We start from the raw sequence: 27923 nt of genomic DNA, 5'->3' as shown, positions 1-27923 counted from the left end.
GGAGTTGGAGAGAAGTAGTTGGGAGTAGGAAGCTGGTTTTGAAGTTATAATGTAGGTTAATGACAAATGCTACCACTAGGGGGAGTGCCAGCATTAATTTCCAACATTTAATAGAAAATTGAGGGTGTGTGAAGGCAAAAATATGAAACCATCATACACGTGGAGGAATCTCCACATGTTGGAAAGTCAGAATTTCCCAGAAAGACATTAATAAAGTCCAATTTTCCAAACTGCTTTGAATATCTTTCTTTGAGTTTTCCCCTCTTTTTGAGGCTTCTATTGGAGGGACTAGGTTACATTCAATTGAGTTGTTGGCCAGGGGACTCTTATGGAAATCCACAAATAACCCAAGCTGTACACTAAGACAAAATGATCCTCTCTGCAAACCCACATTGGGGCCCCATTGCTAAGGACACCTACACAACTCTTTGGAGAGGCTGAGCTGGTGCCCGAATGGAAGTCCTCACTCCTATGTTCTAGTCCCGTTGGTGAGGGAAGGTACTCTGCAGGCGACCAAAGAGAAACGTGGACACCAACCTAGCCGCAAAAACCTTTGAACTACAATATGTGCTACCTACAAAATATGCTAGGGAAACGGTGGCACAGAATTTGTGGGAGTAGCCAACCAATGCTGATTTGACCTAAGGCCCACTCCAGGAGAGGAACTCAGACCCAGCTCTCCTTGAGTAACCAAGAACTAGAGACTGGATAGCCCAGAGACCTAGGGTGAAAATCAAACGCAACTTGAAAAAAGGAAAGAAAGATAAAACAAGAAAACGATCCCTGGTGATGCTCTGCTGTACTCATAGGCCAGTGCCTTGTCCAGCCATCATCAGAGGCTTCCTCTGGCAGCAGACAGGAATGGAGGCAGAGACCCACACCCAGACCTTATGCAGATGGAATCTAAATTGAAAGTCCATCAAATCTGCCCCCCCCCCCCCACCAGCTCAGGGAATCCTGTGGAAGAGGAGGCAGAACTATTTTAAGAGCCAGAGGAGATGGATGGCACCAGAAGAAGACGGCCCTCTGAAAGTTAAGTGAGGCTCATATGAGCTCACAGAGACTGGAGCAGCAGCACAGGGCTTCCCCAGGTTGCACCACGTTCTCTGTGTATACACTATAGCTATTAGCTTAGGATTTTTATGGGACACCTGACTGTGAGACCCAGTGGGTCTCCAACCCTGTGCCTGCTCTTGGGACTCTTTTACTCCTCTTAGGTTGCCATGCCCAACTTCAACGTGATAGCGTTTTCTTCATCGTATTGTATTTTATTTTTTTAATCATGTTTAGTTGTTATCTCTTAGAAGCCTGTACTTTTCTAATGAGAGACAGAAAGGGAGCAGATCAACAGGAGAGAGGAGGTGGGGGAGGCTGGGAGGAGTAGAGGGAGGGGAAACTCTAATCAGGATGTATTGTATGAGAAAAGAATCTATTTTCAAGAAAAGGAAAATATATTATTTTTGGCAACTTGTAGTATACCAGTATGAAAGATTCCTCATGAATATGTAGGAGCTGATGGCTTTCATTTCCAAGTTATTAAGGAAAATTACCAATATCATGAATGTAGATGGATGTTTCTGTCTCGCCCAGTTCTACGGCCATTCAGTTCCAAATAGACACACAGAGGCTTATATTAATTATAAACTGTTTGACCTATCTGCATTGCTGGTGGGAGTGCAAACTGATACAGCCACTTTGGATATCAATATGACAATTTCTCAGAAAATTAGGGAACAACCTACCTTAAGACCCAGCAATACTATTTTTGGGTTTATGCCCAAAGGATGCTCAATTATACCACAAGGACATGTGCTCAACTATGTTGATAGCAGCATTATTTGTCATAGTCAGAACCTGGAAATGACCTAAATGCCTCTTGACCAAAGAATGGATAAGGAAAATATGGTACATTTACACAATGGAGTACTACACAGCAGAAAAAAATAATGACATCTTGAAATTTGCAGGCAAAGGAATGGATCTAGAAAATATATTGAGTGAGGTAACCCAAACCCAGAAAGACAAATATTATATGTACTCACTCATAGGTGGCTTTTAGACATAAATCAAAGAAAAACCAGCCTACAATTCACAATTCCAGAGAACCTAGACAACAAAGAGGACCCTAAGAGAGACGTACATGGATCTACATGGAGAGTAGAACAAAAAATAGGATCTCCTGAGTAAATTGAGAGCATAGGGACCATGGGTGAGGGTAGAAAAGAAGGGGAGAGTAAAGGAGGGGAGTGGGAAATATATATATAGTTCAATAAAAAAATTAATAAAATAAAAAATAAAATAGATAAAAAAATCTTGTTTTCCATCTAACTTTCTAGGATCGTGAATTGAAAAGCCCCTCCCTTCTCCAGGGCATCCTCTTAGGGACCTCTTCCCCTGCTCACTGCACACGCTTTAGTTTTCTGGGCTCTCTGTTTGCTTCCGTTGGTCTAGGATTCTGTTTTGCTGCCAAATTATCTTGCTGTGGTTACGAGGACTCAGCAGTATATTTTGTATCATAATGGTTCACGTTTTTTTACTTTTTGCTCAGGATTGCTTTGTCTCTTTGCATTTTTCTGGGTTTCATATATATTTGAAGGCTATTTTTATCTGTGAGGAATATTGCTGCTATTTATGGCAAGATTTTGTTGAATCTGTAGATCTCTATGTAGTATGGACATTTAAAATTTTTTAATATTTAGCATAATTTCTTTATTGATTCTTGGGAATTTCACAATATGCACCCCAATTCCGCTCACATCCCAGTCCCCCCATATTCTCTTCTCACCCCTGCAGTGTCCCCCACAGATGAAAACTGAAAAAAAAATTCAAACCAAACACAACCGAACAAAAAAACCCTCTTTACTCCTGTCTTTCCCACCTCTATAACACCTCTGCATTCATCCTAGTGACATTGGGAGCCGTTGTGCGTTACACAATACGTCCTTTTGTGTAACATCTTGTCTTTCACATGTTCATTGCAATGAGTCATTGGTGTGGTTCAAGGCCTCTGGTCTCTCACACAGCATCATCAGTGGATCCTTACCTAAACTCCTCTCAGAGACCCTGAAGCCATCCGGGTCCTGGAGATCCCGTGGGTATCAAGTCCAGTCCCTTCATGAGCTCCAGCAGGTCCTAGATGGAGTAGATGTTAGGGTGCGCCAACCCAAGTTTCAGCTGTGGGCCTGGGCAGTAGTTGAGCTGGTCACTCCAGGTCACTGGGGCTGCCCCACCGCAGGGAAGCAGCAGAACCAGCTCCCCTCTGCCCATACCATCAGGGCCAGTTCTTCCTATCCTGTAGTGAGGGGTGGGGCCATCTCTCCCAAGTGCAGTGTATGTGTGTGTGGAGGAATAGCTCTCCCATGAGGGTCATGGCCAGCTCTCTTTCTGCTGTGTCCACCGACGGGCAGGGTCAGCTTTCCCAGGGTGATTGAAGGGTGGACTGGGTCATCAAAGGGTGGGCTGGCACCCTGTGGCCCTCCAATTTCATCACCCATGATTTTTATGATCTCCTGTGGGTAGTACAGACATTTTAACAATATTCTTGTAATTCATAATTCATGAACAAAGAATGGTTTTCATTTTTATATATTTAAATATGTATATATTTGAGTCATGAGCTTATCATGATCAAGTTATGTAGAACTTGCTAGGTGATCAGTCAATGCCCTGAAGTCACATAGGTTGGCGCTCCTTGGCCACCAAGGTGCTTGGATTAAAGAAGCACACCACTGTACCCTGCAATGTTTTATAGTTTTAATTGTGGATATCTTTTACCTTGGGATAAATTTGTTCCTAGTTATTATCTGAGGGACCAATCTCACAGTCATTGTGAGATTGCTTCCTGGATTTCCATATCTGATAACTTGCTATTGCCATATAAACACACTATTGAGTCTTGTGTGTTGGTTTTGTGACCCGAAAGTTTGCTCGGTTGTTTATCAGTTCCAGTAGCTTCTCCGGGGGGGGGGGAGTTCTAATTCTCGTGGACAATATGCCGAGCTTCACGTGTAGATGCATACAGTTTGGGAAAGATCCAGTGGCTGAAGAAATATGGGTCCAGAGGCAGAGACAGCTGTGCCCGTGGAGCATCTTGGTGTGCCTTCATCTGCAGAATGTGCTGTTGGGTGGTTTTTATCAACCTTAGTGTAGCTGTGAAAGGGAGGCTGGTCCTGCATGGCACTGGCATGGCCGGGGATCACCTGAGAACAATTTTGATGGTGTGATCAGGTGAGAGAGCCTGATACAACGTTGTTGCTGAATGAGTCAAGGCAAGAAATAGAAGAGTGTTGTGTGGCCGGTTCTTCTAAATCACGATGATATACAGAATCCAGGTGGTGGAAGTGCTGCAGATCTTGTAACTAAGGTAGCAGGATGCAGCGGATGCTACAAAAAGGAAAAAGAAGAGAAACAAAACTTGGAGGAATTTCTGAAGCAACATGTATTTTGGATTCAAAATTTCATGTTTTAGACTTTTGAGGTCTATGTTCCTCATGTTTATTCTCATGCTTCTTCCTTTGAGGTTGGATAAAAAGTGGGCTGACTGACAAGTAGCAAGGAATCTGAACAAAATAACATGCAGCTCTCAGAGTAATAAAATAGGAGCTTTAAACCCGTGAGAAGTGCTGTAGTGGTTGGTTTTGTGCGTCAACTTGACACAGGCTAGGGTCATCAGAGAGGGAGGAGCCTCGGTTGAGGAAATGCCTCCTTGAGATCCAGCTGTAAGGTATTTTCTCACCTAGTGATCAACGGAGTAAGGCCCAGCCAATGGTGGTTGGTGCCATCCCTGGGCTGATAGTTCTGGGTTCTGTAAGAAAGTAGGCTGAGAAAGCCATGGGGAGCAAGGCAGTAAGCAGTGCCCCTTCAAGGCCTTTAAGTCAGCTCATGCACTCCCGGATCCTGCCCTGTTTGAATTCCTGTCCTGACTTCTTTCAGTGATAAACAGCAATGTGGAAGGGTTTGCCAAATAGACCCCTTCCTCCCCAACTTTCTTTTTGGTCATGGTGTTTCGTGGCAGCAACAGAAACGTCAATGAAGACAAAGGCTGATATCATTTATGGTTAATTTCTACTGGGGAGATTAAATAGGTATCAGAATTAGGAATGTTATAGACATCCCCCATACAGAAACAAAACAATAAAAATGACAACAAATCGCCTCTTTGTAAAGTGGGATCAGTTTTCCTTTTTGTATTCTATCTTATTCCGGGGAGGCGTGGAGGACAGACGGGAAGTAAGGTGCGCATAAGGAGGTCAGAGACCAGCCTTGTGGAGTCGGCTCTCTCCTTCCGTCTTTAAGTGGGTGCTGGGGACTAGATGTCCATCTTGCGGCAAGTGTGTTTGCCTGTAGAGCCCTTTCTTCCACTCCATAAACTGTGTTCCTAGAGTAGGACCATAACTTCATGGGATGACACCTTTAATTTTGTGCTGAGTGAAAAATAAAGCTAAAAATATTTACTGCCTTACTCCTTGCAGGATCATGCATTGTATAAGACAGCAATAAAGCAAAATTCAGGGGGCAGGGAGGGGTTGAACTCTTGCGAGAGTCTTTGCAGCCTTTGCAGCAGTGACAGCCTCTTTGTCCCCACACCCACACACAGATTAATCATGACCTTTACCATTGTCCATTTTTCATTAGCTGAACTGCTTCATTGACCTTGTCAAGAGCCAGGGTGTGGGTGATCAGTGGATCTAGGTTGAACTTCTTTGCTGTGTAGTCAGAAACCAGCTTAGGGATTTCGTCCTTGGTTTTCCAACCTGGAAATATGCAAAAGAGCACAGATTTATGAAAGATTCTACCAATGAGGTTTCAGGTTTTTTTTTTTTCATTTTGCAGTTCTAATTCCCTTGCTCTAATTGTTTCTAATTCTCTTTAGTTCAGATTCTGTTTTAATTTCCCCGTGCTTTTTCAAATACCTTGTTTAAATACATATCTTACAGGAGGCTTGAGGTAATAAAAAAAGTTACATGGCTACTCCTGAAGGTCATAGCATATTCCTTGAGAAAATGATAAGGGCCAGAGCCATTTACTATAGCAACACAGGTTTCAAGGTTTCTGGTATAAGACAGCGATCAGAGACTGGGGCCACGGTGTTGGGTGAGACAGAGAGATCTGCACACAGAGTGCAGACTTTAGCAAGTGAAGATTTGGCATAGTCTCTTAAGTCACTTTGTGTTAAAAACCTTGGTTAGACATCTGTGACTTTGTCCTTGTGCATATCTGCAAAGTTTTTAACTTATGATTTGTTTATACAAACATTAAGTCTAGTTTGAACTTGCTCCGAGGTAAAAATGAGCTGATTGTGTGTAGTTTGTCTTAGACATGGTAGAAACTATTGTTTTCTATGTTAGGTTGAGTAAAAGGAACAAAGCAGGGTTTTCAATGCCTTACAGTCCTCTTGGGACAATAGATCTAGTTATGAAGCATATCTTAGTAAATTTTCTGTATATCAAAATTATACAGCTTAGTGAGAAGTCATCTTCCTGACCAGCCATGGATATATGTGCCCATAAGATTGAGACACAATCATGAGATTACACACACATATTCCATGAGATTACACACTACAGTACAGGTATTGGGGAGAGACTACAGTTGCTTTTGCACATGTGAAATTACACAGGAGCAACAATTTCCATAGTTGGTGGTCCCATTCACCTTGACTGAACAGGATTCCCCTCCATCAGAAAATGATTCCTCTGGTGGGTTGACATCTGAACGCTAGTTGTCACCTGCTGTATACTCCATGGCTTCCAGAGTTGGACTCCTGGAAGCCTTTAAAGGTGAACTAAATCTTACTCTACAAAATTGACCATTGACCTCCACATAAACACTGAGGCACACACACACACACACACACACACACACACACACACACACACACACACAGAGAGAGAGAGAGAGAGAGAGAGAGAGAGAGAGAGAGAGAGAGAGAGAGAGAGAGAGAGAGAGAATATAAAATAAAGTGAAATGAATAAAGATGGAAGGTCCTGGGTACATAGACAAAATTAGGCAGTGTCTCTCAAAAACCAAGTAATGTTGTGTTGTTTCTCAGCGAGAGGATTCCATGAAATGATTTATATCTCTGGATAAGAGAATTTTCATTTGCTTGGAATTAAAGCACCCCCACCTCACTTTGGTGGTATTTCTTGAAAAGTACAAATCCATTATTTTCCTGTGATAAGATATTATACTGCTTTGACAATGACTACTAATAGTTGAGCATATACCTGAAGGAATCCCAGTGGACATTTATATAATTTAGCTGGGGTACTGCTATGGATTTCAACGCTGTTGAAGTTTGGGTAGTTTTGAACCTAGGACTTCAGCAATTGACATGACTATTCTGCCACTGAGCTCCATCCACAGCACCTAGACACTGCTGTGTTGTTTGTTTTGCAAATCAATACAAACTTGCCTTTTTCTTTTTTCCTCTCCTTGTATGAAATAAAGCTTACAAAGAGACGGAGGACATAGTTAAGATCTACTCTTTAACTCAAATTTTAAACATTGAAACAAGACTGTCATTTGAATTGGCTGATGTCTTTTCTTGGGCACTTCTGGCCCATTTTCTGTTTCCTCATTCTAGCTCCTCACTGGTAGCATTCAGCTTCTTCTGTACGTACCTCCCAAAACTGACCCTTTCAGACTACGTCCCGAGAAGAACAACTGGCTGTTGATGTTGAGTTGAACCCAAGAGGCAATTGCTCCAACGATTATGCAGACCCCATGGTCCTGGTTGCAGGAGGCCAGGGCAGTTGCCTGTTGTAAAACAATGTAAGACAGAAAAAGAATAAAACCACCTACTTCAAAGTTGGACCACTCTTATTCCTCTTGACTGCTTAATGATCTATGGCTTCCTTTCTGATTTCCCCTGCCCTTTTTGAAATAGCATCAATATTATGACGATGTTCTATAACATAGGTAAGTTACTGTTTCTGCCTAGAATAGTATTTGGGATTTTAGGATTCAGAAAACTGAACAGAGATGAAAACTGTTATAGACCATTGTGGTAATAAAAAAAACCCAATAGTTTCTGTAAGGACTGTGATTGTGGGTGGCTGGTTTGAGCTGATGGTTTACTTTTAAATATCAAAAGTGATAGTCAGATGTTTGTGTAGTATGTCATGCTAACAAAGTGATCACACACCATCTTCCCATTCATTATTTTCAAACAATGTTTTTTTTCCCAGAACGAAACTGGGATAAAGGCTTTGCTATGTGCTTCCTTGGGTGAGAGGGTTATCTGCAGTGAACTATAAGAAATTTTGAATTCTGGGAAAAATACTCAGGTTGGAAGAGACTCCTTTTTGCTTTCTTTCTATGTAACTTCCTGGAAGATGGGTCCATGCAACAGTCATTCAGCTGAGGCCAGAAGACAGCTCTCCTCAGAGTCTGGTGTGATGGGCTTCAGGTTTATCTCCATGTGTTAGCCAGGTTCAGGCAGGAAAACCACCACTCATTTAGTCAAATGAGGAAATGCTTTGCTTGGTTCAGAAGCTCACACCTGACATGGAAGATTTTACCGAAAGACGAAAGCTCATTGTTTGCTAGGCCAATTTAGCCGTGTCTTACCTCACTGGCGTTTTCTGGCTTGAAGATCTTTGGCATCTCAGGCCAGCTGTGGTCATGTAACCTCTGACTGGGGGTTCTTCATGCTTAATTGAAGAAGCATTTTGGAACAGAGGGGTAAACACAATAGCAGAGTGTAGATTCTGTTGGAAAGTTAATGGACGGAATGTCCTAGTGGGTTTGTCATGGGTTTTACCGCAAGGAAAATTAACTCGAGGGATGTAGAAGGAAGTGTAAGATGTTCATTCAGTTAAAATAGCAAACAACACCTGGTGTAAGATGCCGGTAATTGTCACTTCCAAAGACCACATACCACTATTTCTGGGTTCCCAGTGACCTCAAAGGAGAAGTCGGTTCCACCATTCGTCATATCAAACAAGACCTCCTGAATGGGCTTGTCAAAGTCTCGCGGGCTGATGCACTCAGTGGCACCCACTGTCTTGGCCTTCGCAAACTTGTCTTTGTTGGTGTCCACAGCGATGATCCTGGCTGCTCCAGCTGTTTTACAGCCAATGATGACAGACAGACCGACACCTCCAAGGCCAAACACAGCACAGGTGGAGCCAGAGGTCACCTGGACACAGATCCAAAGCAAAACAAACATGAACGTTCCCCTTTCTAAGGGTGATGCCAAGTCTCATGCTAGCAAGGAAGCTTCTACCAGAGAGCTCTTCCCCAGTCCTCTGTGTCCTCAGTGACTCTGGGACACCAAGATAGTTACTTTGCATGAGACAGAAGGAAAGGACGTTTTCGAGTAACATACACCTAGGGAATTTTAGTTTCTCAGGCTGTTTCTAGGTGTGTGATACTATTACCACAGGAACAAAAACCTACCTACAAGGAGAGTTTCAAGTCCCAGTGTGGAATTTGCATAAATGGAAGTGACGTAATGAAATTTCACTGCATTTTACGATTCATTTGGGCAGAGTATTTCGTTAGTTCTAGACAGTTTGGAATTATTTCAAACACCTCCATCTTCTTGAAATCTTCCCTTTCTCTTTTCTACCAAATCACTTCAGAGTCATTGCTCATGGGAGCTCTCTCTCTCTCTCTCTCTCTCTCTCTCTCTCTCTCTCTCCCTCTTCCTTTCTTTTTTCTTTCTTTGTCGCATGCAGTGTGGCACCAATTTAAATTGAACCCCTTCCAACCTGATAGAGTGTGCATCTTGAACATGCTCTAAAGACACAGGAAATAAAGGCCTACTCCTCAGCCCTTGACACTGGAAATAAGTATCAAAACCTTCTGAAGGAGCCCAGTGGAGGGAAGACCTCATGTAAGACGGTATGCCCTAAGGGGATTTTAGGATACCAGCTCTCCTATTTTTGGTCTCTCATTTATAATCTTTCTGATCCTGGATACCATGAGATGATCAGCTTTGCCCCACTCTGCATTCCCTGCCGTGACTTCACAGACTACAATCTCCAAAGCTGTGAGCTAAAACAAACCTTCCTTCTTTGCAGTGTGCCTACTAGAGATATTTTGTCCCGGTGACACAAAGCTGATGAAGATACCTCCCATCTCTGTGCGGAGCCTTGAGACTAAAACACAGCGGACAACGCAAAGAATTGAGCTGGGGTGGTTCGAGTGAGGGGGGAGCTTAACTGTAGCCCGTTCCGTCAGACTGAGATTCCCTGGCCAATGGAATCACCTCTCCATTGGTTCTCTTAAACCCTTAAAATTTTATTTGATGTGGCCTTATGGGAGTAGCGGTGGCCTTGTTGGAGGAAGTGTGTCACTGTGGAGGTGAGCTTTGAGGTCTCATTTATGCTCAAGCCGCGCCCAGTGAGACAGACTACTTCTTGTGGCTTGTGGGTGGAGATGTAAGAACTCTCACCTTCTTCTCCAGCACCATGTCTTCCTGAATGTTGCCTTGCTTCCCGTCATGATGATAATGGACTAAGCCTCTGAACTATAAGAGAGCTACCTCAATTAAATGCTTTTCCTTTATAAGAGTTGCGTTGGTTGTGGTGTCTCTTGATAGCAATAGAAACCCTAACAAAGACATCGGTGTACTTGGATTGAATCCAGGACCTTGCGCATACTAGGCATGTGTTCTGTCCTTGAAGGACATCTTCAGCACCTCTCCCTTTCTTTTTTAATTCACTGCTAAGTAATATACTATTAAATTAGAATGTAAACTTGATGAGTTTTTAGCGGCAGAACAGTGGGAACATTCACTATTGCTTGTTAAATTAAACAAACTGGAATATGGAAAGACATAGTCATATTATAATTGTATTATATTTGAAGTCTGTATACCCATACTCCTGGATGTCAGGGAATGCATGGGAAGGCAACCAAATAATTTAATAACTTAGCAGTGCTTAGAGGTAAGTTTGTTTGCTTGTTTTTTTCATGGGGTATGATCACGTGGTTCCCCAATGGGAAAGGTATTTCACCTCCTTATCCCACTTGTTTTATTTTAAAATGGATGTAAATGCCCCTCACCTTGGCAGAATTGATTGCAGCACCAAAACCAGTGGCAAACCCGCAGCCAATTATGCATGCTTTCTCCAGACGAGCATCTTCATCAATCTTGGCGACTGAGATTTCCTTTATGACGATGTATTCAGAAAAGGTGCCTGTAGCGATATATTGATGCACTGTCTTCCCTCTGCAGGTGATTCTGCTGCTGCTTTCAGACGTCAGATGTGTCCCTGACAGTCTTTTTTATAGGTGAAAGGAAACAAACTTCGTGATGTTGTGTTAAAAAGCTTAAATCTCTTCAAGTGAAGCTGAATTAGACTTTAAGAAGATGGAGTTATAAAGGCTTACCTAATTTCCTTACACATGTTGTTCTTGGAAGTGAGGCAAGTGTTACATTCTCCACATTGTGGCAAACATAAGATGATGACTTTGTCACCTAAAAAGTAGAGTAACTTATTAGGGTGCTAGTGTTAAGTAGTCTGGTTTCTTAGGATGTCAACGGCGAGGCACCAAGAAGATGTGATAATGAAGAACATTTCCACATTTAATTGTGTTTGGTCACCAACATAGTTTCAGCATCCTGTCCAGCCTCAGGCCATGGCTGAATCTCTAGGAGCTGGCCCCAGATCTACCCACCGTGTTAGGCACTTTTGGAATACTCAGGCAAAGAGTTTAGTTGCGTGCGTTTGTGTGGTGGATTGAAAGAAAATGGCCCTCAAAGGTGTGGTACTTTTAGGAGGTGTGGCCTTGTTGGACTAGGCGTGGTCTTGTAGGAGGCTGTGTGTCACTGTAGAAGTGGGCTTTGAGGTCTCATGCACTCCAGTTACGCCCAGTGAGACAGTCCACTTCCTGTTGCCTGTAAGTCAAGATGTAGGATGCTCGACTACTTCTCCAGCACCATGTCTGCCTCCATGCCACCATGCTGCACCATGATGATAATGGACTGAACCTCTGGAAATGGAAGCCACCCTGATTAAGTGTTTTAACTTTATAAGGATCACTGTGTTTGCGGTGTCTCTTCACAGCTTTAGGAGCCCTAAGACAGCCTTCAACTACATCTTCTGTCCTTTACATTCATTTCTACTGTGGGGCTTGAGTCACAATAGAGACAGTGTTCAAAGAATGAGGTCCAGGATCGGGGAAAGATTGGCCACAAGCTGTGCGTTGTGTTGTACTTCATCTCTTCTCTGTGGCCACGGAGAGCAAACATATTCCTATTTTGTGTGTGTGTGTGTGTGTGTGTATGTCCTTTGTACCTCTATGTTCAGATTGGGAGGAGAAGATCAGAGTGTCTTATTTGGGATGAGTTTATTGACTGATTCATTGTCTGATATTGCCAAATATAACAATTTATTATAAATTTTAATTTAAAAGCTTTGTTAGAATTTAGGTTCTTCTATTTTGGTTTTAGTTGTAGGAGGTCAAAGATCTCTGCAATGAAAACTTGAAAGCTGAGAAGAAAGAAATTGAGGAGGAGAAATTGGAAAAGGGAAGAGACTCCCATGCTTGTGGATTAGCAGATTGATCATCGTGAAAGTTGCCATCATATCAAATTATAGATTCAATGTAATCCCTATGAAAATGCCTATAACATCCTTCACAGAAATAGGACCCCCCAAAATCCTAAGATTCATATGGAAGTCCCAGGATAGCAAAAGCAATCCTGAGCAAAAAGAACAATTCTGTGTAAATTATCATACCATATTTCAATTTGTATTCGAGTTATAATACTAGGACACAACCAGATAAGTAGGTCAGTGGATCAGCATAGAAGACCTAAACTTAAGTGCATATACCAATGGCATCTGACAGTTGGCAAAAATTTGCGCTGGGGAAAAGACAACAGCTTACACAAATAGTGATGGGGAAAACTGGTCTTCCATATAGAAGTTTGAAATTAGGCCCATATCTATTACTCCTCCCTCTCCCCCACCACCCCCCCAAAAAAAGAAAAAGAAAAGAAGAAAAAAACTTCAAATGTTAAATGTGAAATGCTGAAATTGCTAGAAAAATGCATAGGGGGTACCCTACAAGATATCAGTGGAGCTCCATTTATTCAGTAATTGAGGCCAAGAATTGACAAGTGGGGCCTCACAAAACCAAAAGGCTTCTTCTGTGCAACAAAGGAGGAATCAGTTGCGTGAAGAGGAAGCCCAGAGTGGGAGAGGATGTGTGCCTGCTGCATATTGGATAGGAGATTAATATCCAGAATAGATGAAGAACTCAAAGATTGAAGGATTAAGAAATCAAACAACTCATTTTGAAAAAATGGGCTAATGATCTGAACAGAGAGTTCTCAGAAGAAGTGAGAATGGCCAAGAAATATCTAAAAAGTTGTTTAACAACCTTAGAAATGAAGGATATGCAAATTAAACCACTTTGAGATTTCATCTCACCCCAGTCAGAATGGCTTAGGATCCAGAAAACAACTGGCAACTAATGATGGTAAAGACACGGGGAGCGGGGACCCCTTTGTCACTGCTGGTGGCATTACAGACTGGAATCCACTCTGGATTTGCAGTCATTTTGAAATAAGCATTCAGACTTAATTTAAAAAAAAAAATCAAAATTTGTTTACTATGTGACCTAGCTAAACTATTCTTTGTCATAAGCCCAAAGGGCTCACATTATTCTACTCCACAGATATTTGCTCAGCCATAATTATTGCCACTTATTGGAAATAGTGGCAAGACAGAGGCTGCCTGTAGGCTCCCCATTGACGAAAGTATGTCAGAATCATGGCACTGACACACGACCCAAAGAAAGTGAATTCACGACATTTACAGGAAAACGAATGGAGCGGGGAACTATCCTGGAAAGACATATGCCGGATGTCCTCTTGTGTTTGTGAATTTGTATTTTGGATTTGAGTATAAATCCTGGAGCAACATCAGAAGCCAGGAAGACCACAAGGAATCCTGGGAGAGCAAGTGAGGAGGAATTCTAGAGAAGAGGCTGTAGGACAAAGATGCTGTGAAGGGGGAAAGGGAAGAAATAGTGTGAGGACCAAACTGGGGAGGAGGAAATAGGGTGATACAGAGGGAGAAAAAGTCAGGAAGGATAAATAACACTAAAAGTATTGGAAAAATCCATAATGAAATATTGTTTTATAAGCTTAAAAATAAACATATAATAAGTATGTATATTCACACACATACACGTATGTATACACATATATACATACAAATACATATCTATGCACACATTTATGCATATCTATACATACATCTAAACATGTATATATATGATTTATACATAACCATACACACATACATATCTATACATACATTTGCACACCCGTACCCACATTTATACTTATCTGTATACACACATAAGTATCTTTATATCTACATATACACATACACATCTACACACATATTTATACATATATACACACATACACACATCTTATTTAAATGGAGTTTTCAAACATCAGGGGACAGTGCTTTCTCCAGGAGCCACAGACTATCAACCTCCCAATGCCAGTGAAAGTCCACCTCCCTTCAAGTTGTTGGCCAAGGGATCCAAGAGACCCAGCCAAACAATATGGGCCACTGCCCTCACTTTATTTACCTAATTATTCAATTTTCTCTCCTCACTTGTTAGTGCTAGATTGGGTGCATTCTACTTCAAAATGTAAGTGTGAAGACTAAAGCTAATATCAATCGCCATGTAATCTAGGGACTGTTCTGACCATCCCCTCTGGGAAGTGGGCAGAGTTTCACCTTTCTTTTTATTTGCTTCATTGTGACACACGTAAGGGATGCCCTTAAATTGGTTTTCTGCTCTGGGCTCCGAAACTTGCCGTTTCTCGAGGCCGGATGTTGCTTCCTACCTGTTTTCACTGTGCTTACTCCTTCTCCCACACTCTCGACTATTCCAGTTCCTTCGTGGCCCATAATGATGGGGCAAAACTGGGAAAGTTCTTTATCATCCAGACTTTTTATATCCGTACCACAGATTCCTGTGGCCACCATCTGCGTGGAAAGCACAGAGAACTGAGATTTGTCTGTTGGGAAGGAGTTTCAGATCTGCGGCTCTGAGACAGTTTCTAGTACATCGCTTCTAATTAGTACTCATTATTGACAGCTGTCAATATTTCTGTAAAAGAGCGCGGTGTTTTGTCTCTACTAATATCCAAGCTAAAAATGTTGAGTCACAGTTTAATGATTTCAGAAGAGAAGCTGGGGAAGCATATTGTGTGCATTGGTGAGTGGCTTCTCCACTGCTGTGAGAAACTATCCCAAACAGCTCGCAAAAGGAAGAGTTTACTCTGAGCTATTCTTTCAGAGGGAGACTTGAGGAATGGAGAGAGGGGCATGGCAGCCGACAGCCAGATCAGGAAACTGAGAAAACACATCTTCAACCAAAAAAGGAATCAGAGTACATTCTAGATGTAAGGGAAGGCTGTGAACTCCCAATGTCCAGATGTCTTCCTCTGGCAACGGCGTCTCTCAGTAACAAAACACACCATCACCAACAGCACCATCCACTGAGGACCAAGTTCAAACACTTGAGTCTAAGGGGGAAGAGTCCAGGTGAAATCACCTCAGTATGGTGCCGAAGATCCGACCTGGCCTGAGAGCAGAAGTGTGGAGGAAGGCAACTAATTACAGGATTAAAAGGTTGAGGCATGCCGGGCGGTGGTGGCTCATGCCTTTAATCCCAGCATTCGGGAGGCAGAGGCAGGCGGATCTCTGTGAGTTCGAGGCCAGCCTGGTCTACAAGAGCTAGCTCCAGGGGCTGGAGAGATGGCTCAGAGGTTAAGAGCATTACCTGCTCTTCCAAAGGTCCTGAGTTCAATTCCCAGCAACCACATGGTGGCTCACAACCATCTGTAATGGGGTCTGGTGCCCTCTTCTGGCCTGCAGGCGTACACACAGACAGAATATTGTATACATAATAAATAAATAAATATTTAAAAAAAAAAGAGCTAGCTCCAGGACAGGCTCTAAAGCTGCAGAGAAACCCTGTCTCGAAACAACAACAACAAAAAAAAAAGGTTGAGGCATAAGACAGAAAACAGTAATGCTTCCTATGTTAACTAAAGTTTTAGTTTATTTTGCAAAAACACATTTAAAAGGTGTGTTAACAATTCTGTTTTAGTGTAAGTCACAACTCTTTTGTGCTGACACAATTGAAGGAAGAGTATTCAAACCTCCTGTACCCAGAACTGCACCCACCAACGTGTTTTCATGTCCGTTGTTTTGTTCTGGTTCTGACACTGTAGCTGGAATGCTCCTGTCGATCTTCGGCAGACAGGTTTGTTTTCATTTATCACAATCACCTGGATGATCATCATTAGCGGCGCCACCCCCACTCAGCCCATCTCCTGCTTGCCATCACCTCCCTTGCTCTGTATTCAGGTTCAAATGCACAGGTGAGAGAGTCACATTGCAGCCTGCCAGAAAATGGTCGGGTGTCTTGAGTTTAAAACTAGTTGTGAGAGTTGTAACCTTGCTGGAGAGTACTCAATTGAGATGTTAAATACCACCCTCCTCGCTCAACAGAGAATAGATATCAGAGAAGGTTCCTTGAGAGGAAGGAATGGTTTGTGTGGGTGAGGAAACTTAGAACTATCTTTCTGTAGTCCATCCATAAATAATACATACTTTCCACTGCTGTAATGGAAATAATCTAATGACCACAAGTCATACGAACTGCTTACTAGCTCTCTGGGAGCCAGCTGGAGTCATCTGGGGATATATCCTCTCCAAACCAATCAATCCATAACTTCAGAATCTCAGGGATGAGATGCAGTTAGCATTTTCCAAGCTGCTCAGTGATTCCAAGCACATAACCAAGCTTGAAAACCCCCATCGAGTGAGTTTTCTTATTCTACTAAGCAGTGTGAACAGACACCAACCCTCCCTAACTTTTCCTGGACAGAAGAAAAATGTGGCTTTCTTTTTGAGTTGGAAATTCTGTAAAGGATATATATAATTTACAGTGAACAGCTTTGGGTTTGGCGTGGAAATGTGGATTTTGTTTTACCTTTATTCGAACTTCCTTTGCCCTTGGCGGGGCCACTTCTATCTCCTCAATGTCCATCGGGGCCCCAGGTGTCCAGAGCACGGCAGCTTTGCATTTGATCACCTGGGCAGAGCAGATGAGAGGTGAAAGGGAGACTTATCAGATCCGAAAGGTGGGAGGGTCTTACATTAATCAGTACTAGATAGTATTTAATTTGACTAGACTCAAGAGGAAAAGAAAAGAATTGGAAAATTTAAATATATACTGAAAATGGTGGCTGTTACACCAATATAGTTTTTCTTAAGCTTTCAGCCTCTATATTTAAATTGGTCTAACAAATGACACATGTTTATAGAAAAACACACACATAAAAGGATGGATAGTTCTCTCTCTTTCTCCTCTCTGTAAGAGTCTTGCTATGTAGCCCAGGCTGTCCTTGATCTTGTGATCCTCCTGCCTATGTGTCCCTGAGCTGCCATTACAGGCACATGCTACCACTCTTGATTAGATGCTAAGCATTTGTTTTTTATTATAAATGAAATTGCCCACTAGTTACTTCAGAGTTGTAATGAAATTATAATGTGGGCTTATTTCTTATCCTAGATATGAGGGATTTAGGAGGGAAGCACTGAGTTATGGAGCAAGAGTGAAGTCAGTCTAATGGTGGTGATCAATAAATGGTGATGGAATCATTGGAGATTGATGTTGGAGAGATTCCTGATGCAAAAGCAGTTCTTAGGGGTTCAGATATCAGCCCATCATCTTTATTATAAATTATCTTCCATTTTTATGTATTCAGTCATTACCTCTGGGTAGATGACTTGGATAAACTGTATCTATAGGGCAGATTTCCCCTAAAGATTTAGATAAGCATTTTTATGCTGTTTGACTGTCTTCCATATACTGTGAAATCAACATGCTAATATATAAACAAGCCATTCTTTCTCTCATCTGTACCCTAGAGGACACAGTACACAATCTACTTTCCTTGTTTCAACCATAAAATTCAATCATTCACCCAAGGCAGAAACCCAGGAAGTAACCTTAATTTCTCTCTGTCTTCATTGCTAGCAATTGGACACTTTCTGGAATCTGTGCCCTCCTCTCCTTTCTTGCTACTTCTCTGGGGTCTGGACCCTTATATTGCCTTTCACATGACCCATTGAAAAAGGGCTTTCTGTTCTACTAGCTGGTGTTATCGTCTTCAGATGCGCCCTCCGCACCATTGCATCATCAGCCATCTCCCAGACTAATACATTAGAAGTGATGCTTCTGCTAGCTGCTTAACAGCATCCATGGACACCACAGTCTTCTCCTTGTCTCTCTGCAGTCCTGTTTCCTGCCACTTCCTGCCTCAGCCTTGCTTTCTTGGAGATTATCAAGTGGGAGATCCTTTCCCTGAGGTTTCAGTTGCTTACAAAGTCTTGTCCTCTATTACCTGGTGAGTTTCTGTCTCTCAAAGTTTCTCCCTCAGTGCCACCTGCTCTGGGAAGCCAGTGTAGGTTTGAAAATTTCCTTGAACTGCCATCGTCCAGATGTCTTTTGCAGTCCTTGCACTGCTTTTAGCTAACTATTACAATGTAGACAGTCAGGTCTTTGTGTGATTATGCAATGCTTGGTTTAAAAATGGAACAATTAAATGAAGGGATACTTAGCTGGAATTGACATAATGTTAATTATTATTTTGATAATCTTTATTGTCAGTTTGATAATTCTTGGTTTATCTCTAAAAATGTTCTTTGATATGAGTGCCAAGATATAGGCCTTAGAAAAACTTAATAAAACAGATCATAGAGATATTCAGATCCATACAGATGAATTTAAAGGAGAACCAATTTTAGTATCACATTTATAAGGTTAGAGAGGATCAGCTAAGGTTTTCAAGCAACCAAATTTAATTTATCCAGCAACCTTACAGAAATTGCCAGATGATAGGTATCTTCAAAGCTGTGTAAGAGAGACTCCTGTGCAAATGTTAGATTTAAGGAGATTCAAGGAAGTGATAATCTCATATGGCATGTATTCACCTTTTGTGGAGAAGATGTTAAATTTGTGGTCAACTTGTAATAGAATTATCTCTCAAGACTGGAAAGACTTGGTTACAGCAGTCTTGGATCCTGGTCCTCAATTACAGTGGAGGACCTGTTGGAAAGATGAGGCTAGGGCTGGAGGTATAGACATCTCCCAAGACCAACTTCTTGGAGAAGGAGATTATGCTAATGTACAAAGGTAATTTCTATATGATGACCACACCCTGGCTTTATGCTATGCAGCAACTTTGAATACTTGGGACACTATAGAAGAAGCAGGAAAGAAAATTGAGTCATTTACTAAGGTTATACAGGGTCCAAAAGAAACCTTCACTGATTTTTTTTTTTTTACAAAGATTGACTTTAGCTTTAAAAAGAATGATATCAAATTCAGAAGCTAGATGAATAATAATAGAATCTCTGGCTTTTGAAAATGCTAATGCACAATGGAAAAGGGCAATTATGCCTTTAAAGGCAAGATAAGTGCCCTCGGAGAAATGGGTCTGGGATACAATCAATATTGAATATTATAACCATGATGATGTTTGGTTAGGAGAGGTGATTTCCAGAGGTTTGAAGAAAAATCGATATGTCGAGTATTTCAATTGCAATAAACAAGGTCATCTAAAAAGGGATTGCAAACAGGGTGTTCCTAGAAACAATGCTTTCCCTAAGAATAATCCAAACAGAATGCCCCTCCCTTTTGGAGTATGTAGAAGGTGTGACAAAGGCAGGCATTGGATGAATGAATGTAAATCAACAAGAGATATTTAAGGTTGGCCAAGAACAGAAACACTGATGGCAATTTATGCTGGAGAGGTTGTGGGGAAAAGGGAAAACTTCTGCATTGCTAGTGAGAATGCAAGCTGGTACAGACCCTTTGGATGTCAGTATAGTGATTTCTCAGAAAACCAAACTTAGGAACTATTGTATTACCACTAACCTCATAATTCTTTGGTTTTATTTTGACTCTTTAACAGCTTTTCTTAAGGCATAAATATTATCTCAAATTAATAAGATTAATATATATATGCATATATGTATTAAACTTTTTGTCATGATATTAATGATCATTATAGTACTAACTGATTTTAGGATATGTAGTGGCATTTCAATTGTATTTTAATTAATAAAGCTTGCCTGGGGGTTGGGAGACTAACACAGCCACACTGGTCAGCCTTATAGCCAGGCAATGGTAACACACACCTTTAATCCCAGTAACCACACTAGTTGCCATAGAAACAGGGTGGTGCATACCTTTAATCCCAGTGCTGCATGTCTTTAATCCCAGCCCTAGAGAGGATTATAAAATGGGAGGAGACGGCTCTCAGTCACAGTCTCATTCTGAGATTCCTGGAGTCAGGATCACCATTTCGGACAGAGGTCAAGGTAAAAGCCAGTGGCTGGCTACTTTGCTTTTCAGATCTTCAGGTTGAGCCCCATTTTCTCTCTGAGTTTTTAAATTAATAGTACTTCAAGGAAAAGGCATCATCTAGCTTCCTGACTACATGACTTCAGGTGTGGGTCTCTATCAAGTAACTAGGAATTATGCTTTTTTTATACTCTGGATGTACATAACAAATATTGATCCTTTAACCTCTTTGAGATCTGCTGCATATGACATTTAAAATGTTTAAGTTTTCTGCAGTGAACTATAACCATGCTTAACAGTGAACTTTGAATTCTTCAAAAGGATGATGGGGCCCCACAACGATGATTCCACCAGAATTATGATAATGCCACTAAGCTGACAAACACCACTCAAAGATTGGCTTTGGACTGCAAACTGCTCAGGACAATTTCAAGGTGGCTAGCTGAGATGGTCCAGCCTCACAGACTGTTCTAGTCAGGACTTGAGATAAGTCCTGTACCTTCCCATTATGCAGAGAATGGTCAACAAATGATATAGCTACCTCTCCCAGGAGGTGACAATTAACTCCAATTTTTCTTTTCAGGATCCCCATAAGGATACCATTACTCCTAGATAGCAGCAAGTAAATTTAAGAACACAACTCCCACATTCCCAAGAGGTGTGTTGGTCATTCAGTGGGTTATGGATATTTGTCATTGTTTAGGGGGATTGGTTGAAAGTTGTTATTGGTAATGGTCAGGAAAAAAGTTGAACAAAGGAGATTAGATTCAGAGTTCTTGTTTTGAAATGAGAAAAGGGAAATATAGATATGACAGAATATAAGAGTAATTATTGAATCTACTCTCAAAACAAAAAGGGAAGATACAGAAATAGAATAAAAAGGTAGATTATCGAATCTACTTTTAAACCCAAAAAGCAACTAATAGTCTTAAATTTCTACATTGATATGAATTTTTGCATATTGATACAAATTTAAAATTAATTTTGTTAAAACATACTTTACATACATTTCAAATCTTGTCCAAGATATTGTACCTATGCGACAATGTAATGCAAATTCTTAGCCCTTGAAAGTTTTTTTTGCCAATTATTGAGGGTAATAAGGAAATGAAGGTTAGTAATTAGTCACCTGTTATAATTGAACTTGTAGTCATATTAGGTATGTTTTCAAGGTCAGACAGAGATATATTTTAGATAGACAGGTTGTCTTAAAAAACTTCAGGGATCTACAGGATATAGCATTTAAGATGTTTTAATGATATAGTTTTTTTTTTATGACAATGAGATATGTCTGCTCATGGCAGCACCAATCTACTTCAGAGAAGATGACGGGCATCGAAGAAACTCCACACGGAGTTTACTTTTTTTAAAAAATATTTATTTATTATGTATACAATATTCTGTCTGTGTGTATGCCTGCAGGCCAGAAGAGGGCACCAGACCCCCATTACATATGGTTGTGAGCCACCATGTGGTTGCTGTGAATTGAACTCGACCTTTGGAAGAGCAGGCAATGCTCTTAACCACTGAGCCATCTCTCCAGCCCCTGGAGCTTACTTTTTTGTTGCAGAAGTTAGCCATTGGTCAAGAAAGTGCTCTTGCCTTGACTGCTGACAGTATGCTGTCCAAATTGAATAATCAGGACACAAAAGAAAGTGACTGTTGAATTTTAGAAAGACAAAGTATGGCAGAATATCCTGCATCACAGAAAAACTGTCAGATTTGCTAGGCCTGTAGACTGAAGATGGATGCCCCAACGTTATCGAAGAATCTTGGGTGACTGTCCTGGAAACCAGCTGTCTCTGTCATTTATCACATTTTTGGAAGTCACTTGCTTGCACTTCATGCTTACTCAGTTAATATTATTTCCTTCTCGGATCTCTGATGGAGTTGAAGATTTTACAGTTATAGTTTCCTTGTTATTAGATTAAGAAAAGATATTCACTAAAGAAATGTAAAGTATATAAAGTTGAGAGACATACAGAGATAGTTTTGAACTAATCAAAATAGGATAGATAATGGAGTATTTTCTCTGAGTTTGTTCAAATATTTATGGATTAGACATTGTTGATGCACTTAGTGCCTGTATATATTGTATACAGTTATACTTACTGTATATAGTTTTTCTTACATTAGTTATAACCTTTTATATTTTAGACAAAAATGGGAAAATGTGGTGATATTTTATTTGTGTTCTAACAAATAAAGCTTGCCTGGAGATCAGAGTGTGGAGATAGTCACTAGTTAGCTATAGAGGCCAGGCAGTGGTGGTTTACATCCTTAATCCCAGTACGTGAGAGGCACATGCCTTTAATCCCAACACTAGGTTGTGGAGATTGGAATATAAAGCGGGTAGAGACAGGATCTCGCCCATTCAGTTTGAGGATTCCATAGAGGTAAGAACTAGTGTCTGACTGCTCTGCTTCTCTGATCTTTCAGCTTCTACCCCCTAATATCTGACTACAGGTTTTTATTATTAAGACCAATTAGAATCTGTGCTATAAAGAGCTTTTCCACACCTAGATAGTCACCTTTGACTAAGAAGACAATCACCATGAGTGATTATCATGCTTGCTTCCTGTCTGAATTTAAAACATGTAACATGGGTTTACAGATTAAGAAAACAGACAAGAATTAAAGACACCTGAAGGTAGAACATCTGATCCCCTTTTGAGCTCACTTGGAACAATAAGTACCTTTCGTCTCACTCTTTTTATAGTCTAGATATATTTAAGGGCAGGAAAAGTCTTGAGTAGCAGCAGAGAGCTCTTGAGCCCAGCAAGCAGGAGTAGACAGAATCAGTAGTTTAAGGAAGACACATAGAAAAAGGCCCGCAAAGCTTGGGGTACTTGGGGTCCCCAAATTCCACCTCCTCTGCAGGGCTGGGGCTTTTTAAGTGTCTGAAGAGTCTTCCTCCTCTAATTTAGGGTTTTTTGGTTTCAGGAAAGATGGGATGGTGGATTGACTCCCAACTGTTGTATGACATGTCCTGATCTGATCTAGCCTAGAACTTGTTCAACTAGGTCATGAACATGCCTATTTTTTTTTTTTTTGAGACAGGGTCTATGCCTAATATTTTTGTCTCAGGTCAGAAGGTTGAGGAAAACGTCGGCCATCTTGGAAGTTCACCATTTTTATTGCTTATCCCTGGTTCCTTTCCCTATTTGTCCAGCAGGGAACCTGATTCCTGGCTCCTCTTTGCCCCCCTCTCAGAGGTCACCCTAACTACTATAGGGATTTTGAGTTGCTGACTCCTCTTAGCTGTTTTGAGTTGACAAAAGGGTGGATGAGGGAGGGGCAGCAGTGAGACCACCTCAGGCATGGGCTGATCTAAGGGACCAAGGAAATGCTTAGGTGATGTTGAGGATGCAGAACCTGATAGCCATTTGATGGTAGGTAGCAGTTTTTTAGAAGTGTGCCAAACAATTGAGGTAGCACCGGCAACATATAGCAAGTGAGACTATTAGTAGTATTATAACTACTGAACATGTAGCTAGAATAGTTGGGGCAGCTTTGCCCTTATTAGAGACAGAGAACGGGCAAGAAAACCATTTAAAGTATCCTTGGCAGGCTTTGTAATAGGTATCGATAAGAATGACGCTTTGTGCTGTCACCATAAGTTGTAGACCATGGAGGAGGCCATTTGTCCCGTTCACGAGTTCAAGGAGCCTTTCATTGGGCAATTTAAGCTCAGAAGTCAGCCACTGAGTTTCTTTTACTATGTTCTCATGAAGAAGAGACAAAGTTAGTGAAGAAAAAGTTTTCACATTATAAATAACCCAAGTTCTACTTAGCATGGTGAAGCATAGCTGTAGCCGGCTGGCCAGTGCATCAGAACCTTCATAGGAGAATCCCGTAGAAGGGTAACATCAAAGAAATTCTCCGCTCTATGTCTCAATTGATGTATGTCATAGTTGACAGATCAAAAAGCAGCTGGACAGTCAGCTGTTGTTACATTAGACTCTTGAACAAGGAGTGACCACTTGGAAACTTTGTAAGAGTAAGTAATTTGCCCGCTATCAGTAATAGGTGCACTAGATACCTCTGCCCGGATGGGTGTAATGCCCAGTGGACGTGGACAGTATGGGTCACACCTAACTGAAATCCAGATGCTACAATCCAGAGTCCCAACCAGACAGTAGCAGATGACTAGTAAACTAAAAGAGGAGTTTTTTTTTTTCTTGACAGAATTGTGTCACAGTGTCCCAAGGACATCATTTGGGCATCCTGAATAATTTTTCAAACCTATTTTGACAACAGGACATGTGGCAATATCCTTTGGTCACTGTCCATGAACGGTCAGAGTACAGAAGGACACCTGGGAGCTGAGACGTGCCCTTCCAGAGAGAGTGTTCTGTGGCTGGAAAACACAGCTTTGCACAGAGTTGGCCTCAATAACTAAGACTCTTAGGACTGTTTTCTTTTCCCCTGCAGATAGACATTGCAGTGTTGAAGTAAGTTAAGGTCTTGTCCTGTGTCTGTGCAATGTGTCTATTTATCAGGATAGAATCATTAGTGAGAATGTTGTACAAATAATTTATCATACCATGTCTAAAGACTGTAGTTCCTTAAACTCTTAAAAAAAAACCACGGATTGTTTTAATTCTGGTTATACCTTTATGCTGAGTGTTTCAGACCGTGGAGGGGGCAAAAATTAATCCTATCTTTTTTTCTGTCAAGGGCAGTTGAAGTTGGTCCTTAGGCATGACTTGGACTCAGGAGAAGCCCCTGACTCAGCTAGTCTTTCCTTTGCCATTTTGTTCATCTATGTGAGGATTAAGTCAAAGGCCTTGCTTGACCAATGTTTCACTTGGAAGTGTGGCATCAGTTTTTCCTGTGTTGACCATCCTCTTTACAGAATGGACACTTGTTAGAGACCACTCAGTGATTTATCTAATGCCATGCAGGACAAGAGAGCAGGTGGTTCCCCACAGTTACATAACATTTTGAAAGACGTACAGTTCCTTGGGACTTAGTTGTCCTTATAGGACAATGGTGAAGAAACCTTCTCTTTTAATTCCTCTGACCACATCAGTGTAGTCTCCAGGTGTGCTTATTGAACACCCAGAAGGTCATTTGTAACAGTTTGTCATTTTTAATTAATGTCTAATGGTATGGTAAAGTTCAATCAGAAGTTAAAGTGTATTCATTGGACCAACAGATATTCTTACCACTCTGAAACTGTTAGAGAAGAAAGTCCCATTATAAACCCACTGACCTGGGAACAACTAATGTCTCCAGATGGGAAAAAGATCTGGGAAGTGGACTTACACAGTCAATTTATCAGTAGAATGTAAGTTAAATAAGAATTGTTCTCGTCATAAGAATTGAGTACAAATGTATGAAAGGAAACTAAACACCTAAGGTTTTACAATTCTACATTAATTTTTTTTCAGTCTCAAATTACATTTTAAATTTCAAATATAAGGGAAATTGAAAGAAAGGCTATAACCCTTTGTCTTTATTATTGCCTGTACTGTTGGAATAATTTTTTAACCATTTGAAACCTTCTCAATTGTTCTTTGCAATATTTAGTTATGATTTAAATTGTTATTTCTTATAATTACAAGTGCAATATACATTCATTACAAGAAATTTCAAAATATAAGTAAGAAAAAAAATCCATCTATACTCTTACTACTTTCTTTCTCCTTATGTGTCCTCACATGGGGTCATATACACAGCATCTTGTAATCTACCTTGAATATACCATTCATTCCCGTGCTATAAATACATACGCTGCATTGATGCTTAGAGCAGAGGTAACTTAATTTCCCCCTCATCCTCATTTAAATAATGTGTGAGTACCCAAGAAGACTTCAGCAAATCCAGAGTTGCCTTTTCTTAGAACCAATTTCTAGCTTCTGGACTGTTCCTATCCCTTTAGTTGGCTTTAACTTGCTGTGCTTTGACTGTAACCTGGGGGGACAGCATCTTCAGCAAATGCGCAGAGACACAACAGAAGCAGAAGCTAAATGGAGATACAGGTTGTTTACTTACATTTCCCTTGGTGCCCATTTTCCTCGGGAAGCTTGCTTTGGAAGTGCCTTTCTGACTGGTCTTTCACCTCTGCCCAGAATGCTCTGTGTCCTGTGTTGAGAACTCTGAATAAATAGCATTCCTGCTGGCTGGTTGTCCAATCCCAAAACTTGAACTGACGAGGAAATACATTAGCATTCTGTTTCCTAGGTAACCAAGTGAATGGCTTTCAGTCACGTCCACATACATCTTCCTGGTCTGTATGCTAGCTCTGTCACGTAGGGTGAATTAGCATTTCTTTTCAGGCATCCTCCAAAGGTGTTTCAGTTGCTTTGGAGCTTCCCTCTTCCCCACTCTTCTCTTTTACAGCCTGATAATTTCCTTGTATATATATTGTTTTGCTACATATTTGTGCTCTCCTATCTAATAGTTTAGAGTATTAATAAGTTCGTGCAATAATAGACTAATTATAGACTAATAATAGTCTAATAATAGACTCCTAGTATGTGTGTCCTTCCAAGTGTTTCCCTCTCAGTTCTGTTTGTAGGTCACTCACAGTGAGGCCCATATTTCTATATGATATGGCAGCCAGGCTCTAAAGCCATAGTCAGTATCTGAAGTGGTCACGTAGCCTTCCAGACAGACTGTTGCTAACGTATCTAAAGGTCAGGATGTTGCTCTGCTCTTTCTTTGTAATTTGGAGAATGCTTGAAAAGAAATGCTAATTCACCCTACGTGACAGAGCTAGCATACAGACCAGGAAGACATGGACATGACTGAAAGCCATTCACCTGGTTACCTAGGAAACAGAATGCTAATGTATTTCCCCCTCAGTTCAAGTTTTGGTATAAAGACTGTTTGGAGAATAAAGAGAGAACTTCTTCAGGATATGAACTCAGGATTTCATGAGAGATCACTGAGAATCTCCCTATAAAACCACGGAAAGCATTTATGTATGTATGTATGTATGCATGTATGTATGTATGTATGTATTTATTTATTTATTTATTATGTTTTTGAGACAGGGTTTCTCTGTAGCTTTGGAGCCTGTCCTGGCACTCACTTTGTAGACCAAGTTGGCCTTGAATTTACAGAGATCGCCTGCCTCACCTCTGCCTCCCAAGTGCTGGGATTAAAGGCGTGTGCCACCACCGCCTGTCTGCAAAATTCATCTCTTTAGCAGAACACCTTTTTACTGAAAAAAAAGAATCCATTCTTATGGTGAAGGTACCATATCTATCACCATGCACAAAACTCAAGTCCAAATGGATCAAAGGCCTCAACATAAAATCACCTACACTGAATCTCATAGAAAAGAAAGTGGGAAATACACTTCAATACATTGGCACAGGAAATCACTTCCTAAATATAACCCCAGTAGCACAGACACTGAGAAAAACAATTAATAAATGGAATCTCCTGAAACTGAGAAGCTTCTGAGAAGCAAAGGATATGGTCAACAAGAAAAAACAATAGCCTACAGAATGGGAAAAGATCTTCACTAACTCCATATTGGACAGAGGGCTGATCTCCAAAATATACAAAGAATTCTAGAGATTAGTCATCAAAAGAAT

General features: G+C 41.0%; 1 protein-coding gene across 3 annotated transcripts; it reads right to left on the bottom strand.

Annotated features, from left to right (window-relative positions):
• Positions 1 to 3731: 3731 nt before the first annotated feature.
• Positions 3732 to 26470, bottom strand: LOC119800803 (alcohol dehydrogenase 6). 3 transcript variants are annotated; one of them, XM_038311091.2, is made up of 10 exons: positions 26371 to 26470; positions 20256 to 20291; positions 16990 to 17091; positions 14831 to 14972; positions 11344 to 11431; positions 11017 to 11233; positions 8882 to 9142; positions 7623 to 7758; positions 5615 to 5753; positions 3732 to 4383 (listed from the first exon to the last, which is right to left on the bottom strand). In XM_038311091.2, the coding sequence occupies exons 3-10, from the start codon at positions 17044 to 17046 to the stop codon at positions 4359 to 4361; spliced, it is 1065 nt and encodes a 354-aa protein (XP_038167019.1). In that variant the 5' UTR covers positions 17047 to 17091; positions 20256 to 20291; positions 26371 to 26470; the 3' UTR covers positions 3732 to 4358. The 3 variants fall into 3 exon arrangements, with proteins under 3 accessions (XP_038167019.1, XP_038167018.1, XP_038167020.1); XM_038311090.2 differs by lacking the exon at positions 20256 to 20291 and having other exon boundaries at positions 26371 to 26465; XM_038311092.2 differs by lacking the exons at positions 14831 to 14972; positions 20256 to 20291 and having other exon boundaries at positions 11017 to 11150; positions 26371 to 26465.
• Between the last annotated feature and the right edge of the window lie 1453 nt (positions 26471 to 27923).

The sequence above is a fragment of the Arvicola amphibius genome, chromosome 14, assembly GCF_903992535.2.
Source record: "Arvicola amphibius chromosome 14, mArvAmp1.2, whole genome shotgun sequence".
NCBI classification, from domain to species: domain Eukaryota; kingdom Metazoa; phylum Chordata; class Mammalia; order Rodentia; family Cricetidae; genus Arvicola; species Arvicola amphibius.
The sequence above is the reverse complement of the archived record's forward strand: the minus strand, read 5'-3'. Positions and strand labels throughout refer to the sequence as shown.